The sequence below is a fragment of the Austrofundulus limnaeus genome, unplaced genomic scaffold, assembly GCF_001266775.1.
Source record: "Austrofundulus limnaeus strain Quisiro unplaced genomic scaffold, Austrofundulus_limnaeus-1.0 Scaffold241, whole genome shotgun sequence".
Lineage (NCBI taxonomy): Eukaryota > Metazoa > Chordata > Actinopteri > Cyprinodontiformes > Rivulidae > Austrofundulus > Austrofundulus limnaeus.
In genome coordinates, this window is record NW_013952643.1 from 291,405 (window position 1) to 294,305 (window position 2,901).

General features: G+C 39.4%; 2 protein-coding genes across 3 annotated transcripts in view; both read right to left on the reverse strand.

The window, feature by feature from the left end:
* The window catches only part of LOC106525806 (rab GDP dissociation inhibitor beta), a 19,979-nt gene extending 18,795 nt beyond the window's left edge, over nt 1–1,184 (reverse strand). The window contains exon 1 of the mRNA XM_014020144.1: nt 1,029–1,184. Coding sequence (XP_013875598.1) covers nt 1,029–1,073 — 45 coding nt within the window. The 5' untranslated portion in view covers nt 1,074–1,184. The remainder of the gene's footprint in view (nt 1–1,028) is intronic.
* Nucleotides 1,185–1,700: 516 nt separating this feature from the next.
* The window catches only part of ankrd16 (ankyrin repeat domain 16), a 23,592-nt gene continuing 22,391 nt past the window's right edge, over nt 1,701–2,901 (reverse strand). For both annotated transcript variants that reach the window (XM_014020145.1, XM_014020146.1), the window contains one exon: nt 1,701–2,513. In XM_014020145.1, the coding sequence (XP_013875599.1) occupies nt 2,335–2,513 (179 nt within the window). In that variant the 3' untranslated portion in view covers nt 1,701–2,334. The remainder of the gene's footprint in view (nt 2,514–2,901) is intronic.

A 2,901-nucleotide genomic window follows, 5' to 3' on the forward strand; every position in this document is an offset into this window, starting at 1 on the left:
ACTCAGACCAGTTATATTTGGGGTCACAAGTTTTTGCCATGAATATTTTGTGGGTCAGAAAATAAAAAGTTTGAGAACCACTGGTGTACAGTGAGCAGAAAACGTCATTTAGGCCTCAGAGCTGACATGAAGCTGCTCACTGACGGGTGATAATAAAACCATCACGGGTTTATCATATGTTTAGACATAAAACCAACACAACAGGAAGTATGTATGGGTCTAAAGCTGAGGCATGAATGTTGACAAAGMCACAGGAAATCCTTGTGCATGTTATTAGTTTGATACACACACAAAAATGAATGTCAGTGAAGTTACCACTACACTTTTAACAACTCCACATTAGCTGACACTCTTTAGAWCTATTTAATTGTTGAACGTCAAGTCACGTTAACTTTAGAAGTTGACAACATTAAGCATGTAAATTACTTCATAAAACAACGAAGTTTTCCGACTCCACCACCGCACCAAACGGAAACTTCCAAGAATGCTGAAGTTTAGTGAGATAGTTTGGTTATACATATTTTCATTACATCAAATTGAATAGAGATCTGATAAACTATTGTGCTGAATCCATAATCCTATTTTCAAGAAGCGCCTAAAAACGAGAGGAAGACAGGGCGATACTCTCTTTAGCATGCTAATGAGTTAGCTTAGCGTGGGCAGGCTAGCGTTGGCGGATTTATCCGCCTCATAATCTTGTTTTGACTGGGTAAACTTTATAAAGTGACGTTGCACTTCCGTGAAGTAATGGGGTAAATTTAAGTCCGAGTCAAAGTGATTTTACAGCAACAAGAGACAGAGAGTTTAAATTTTGTCTGTTTCCTGTTTGTATCAAATCTTTTCACCCATAGCCGCGACAGTATCCGGCTAATCATTRCTGATAGGTTTCAATGTTGCGGCTAGCGGATAAACTAGCTACTTAGCGTTAGCCGAGCCCTAATAGGCCCGGCTWTCTCAAAGCCAGCCAGGCCACTTACAGGTTACAGATTAGGTCTTGTTGTGTAGCGCATCGGTCAGCGCTTTCTCACCTTAAGGCCGGTGCCCAGGACGATAACGTCGTATTCTTCATTCATTTTTCAAAGCTTGTAGTCTTCTGCAGCTGGATATCCGAAAATAAGAAAATGGAGATCTGAGGAGCTGGAACTGTGAAAGGGCTGTTCAGCTTCAGCGGCCGCGGGGAGGGGCCGGGCCTCGCAGTTTACTACGTAACTTTTTACGTATCTGTGCGACAGTGGCGTAACCATTCAAACAGGAGAGGTGCAAAAAATACATTGAGATAAAAATGAATACTAACTCTTTCAAGTTGTAAAAGTCAATACATTTTAATGTGTTACTGCAAGACAGAAAGATTTCAAATAAATAACTAAAATTATACCAACAAGTATAAAAATGCAGGGTTTCTATATTATTTGCACTGCCTACTCTGTTCATGGTTGCCACACCTGTTAAATAAACCCAAACTAAAGTTGACTTCTATGCTGCTTAAAGGTTTTGTGTGTGTGTGTGTTGTCAGTAGAGTACACTTTTTTAATTATTTCAAAAAAATGAAAAAAAAAAAAAAAAGATAATCCCTTCACATATTAATTTTTTTATAAACAATTCACATATTTTAAACAATACCAGCTGCCTCTCAAAAAAACTACAGCACTAATTCCAAAAAATGTGACATTGTGTAAAATAAGTCAAAACGACTGCAATAATTTGCAAATGTCATAAACCAATATTTTATTCAGAAACATTTGGGGAAAAAAATAGAGACAGGTCCATGTTTACTACAGTGAAGTCTGTCTGATGTAGGAGGATTCGAGCTGTTCAGCAGTCAGGGATTGTTTTGCTAGTTTTTTTTCAGGATGGGAGCAGATGTTTTAAAAACTGTAAATATTTCCTGTATTACTGGAGCCTTTCCAGATTTGTACGTTACCCATGCCGGGAGCACCGATGCACCCCCATACCATCAGAGAAGCAGGCTTTTGAGTTACAAGTTAAACAGGCTGYGGTTTCCAAACTGAATTTCAGACTGGGATCTGTCTGACCACAGAACAAGTATCCACTTTGCTTCAGTYCTTTTTAAATGAGCTGTGGTTCAGAGAAGATGGCAGCGGCTCTGCGTGGTGTTCTTATATGGCTTCTCCTTTGTCTGATAGAGCTTTAAGCAACATTTGTGGATGAAACAGTGAACTGTGTTAACAAATGATTATTCCCTCCATGCAGTGATGTCCAATAAGAAATAATACAGCCTGCTTTTATTATCCTGTGGCAACTTTTTGAGATGTTTTGCTGCCATCGAGTCCAAAAATGACCCCCTTTTTTCATAAAAACAGTACAATTTCTGATTCATGACAAAGGTGTAAATGGTGTTTGTGGCAGGACACACTCAAACACTCGCACTACATCGGGTTTCTTGGCAAGCTGCTGTGCTCTTGTGCCAGACGTGTCCTCCGAGTCTCTGAGGCCGAGTTCCAGCAGTGTCCTGGCGGTCTTTGCATGCTGTCCAATGCAGGCCATGTGAAGAGCTTTCAGAGGAAAGAGACAGTTGAGCAGGGCGCACAGGGAACATGTACTCATCGATTCAACTCCCATCTCTACATTGCATTATACAATGTACTGTATACAGATGAAACATGATGGGGTTAACAACATTTTTTCTTGTAGATCTTTTCTTTATCACAAAAAAATCTATAAAATTCTCATCCGAAACAGGATGAGATAAAATGTCATAATTACAAAATCCTGACCTCATAATTACAGCGGGTAAATAAAGTATTGAACACGTCATCATTTTTCTCAGTAAATATATTACTAGAGGTGCTAATGACATGAAATTTTCACCAGATGTCGGTAACAACCCAAGTGATCCATACATACAGGGCCGGATTAATACTTCGCTGTACCCTGGGCAAC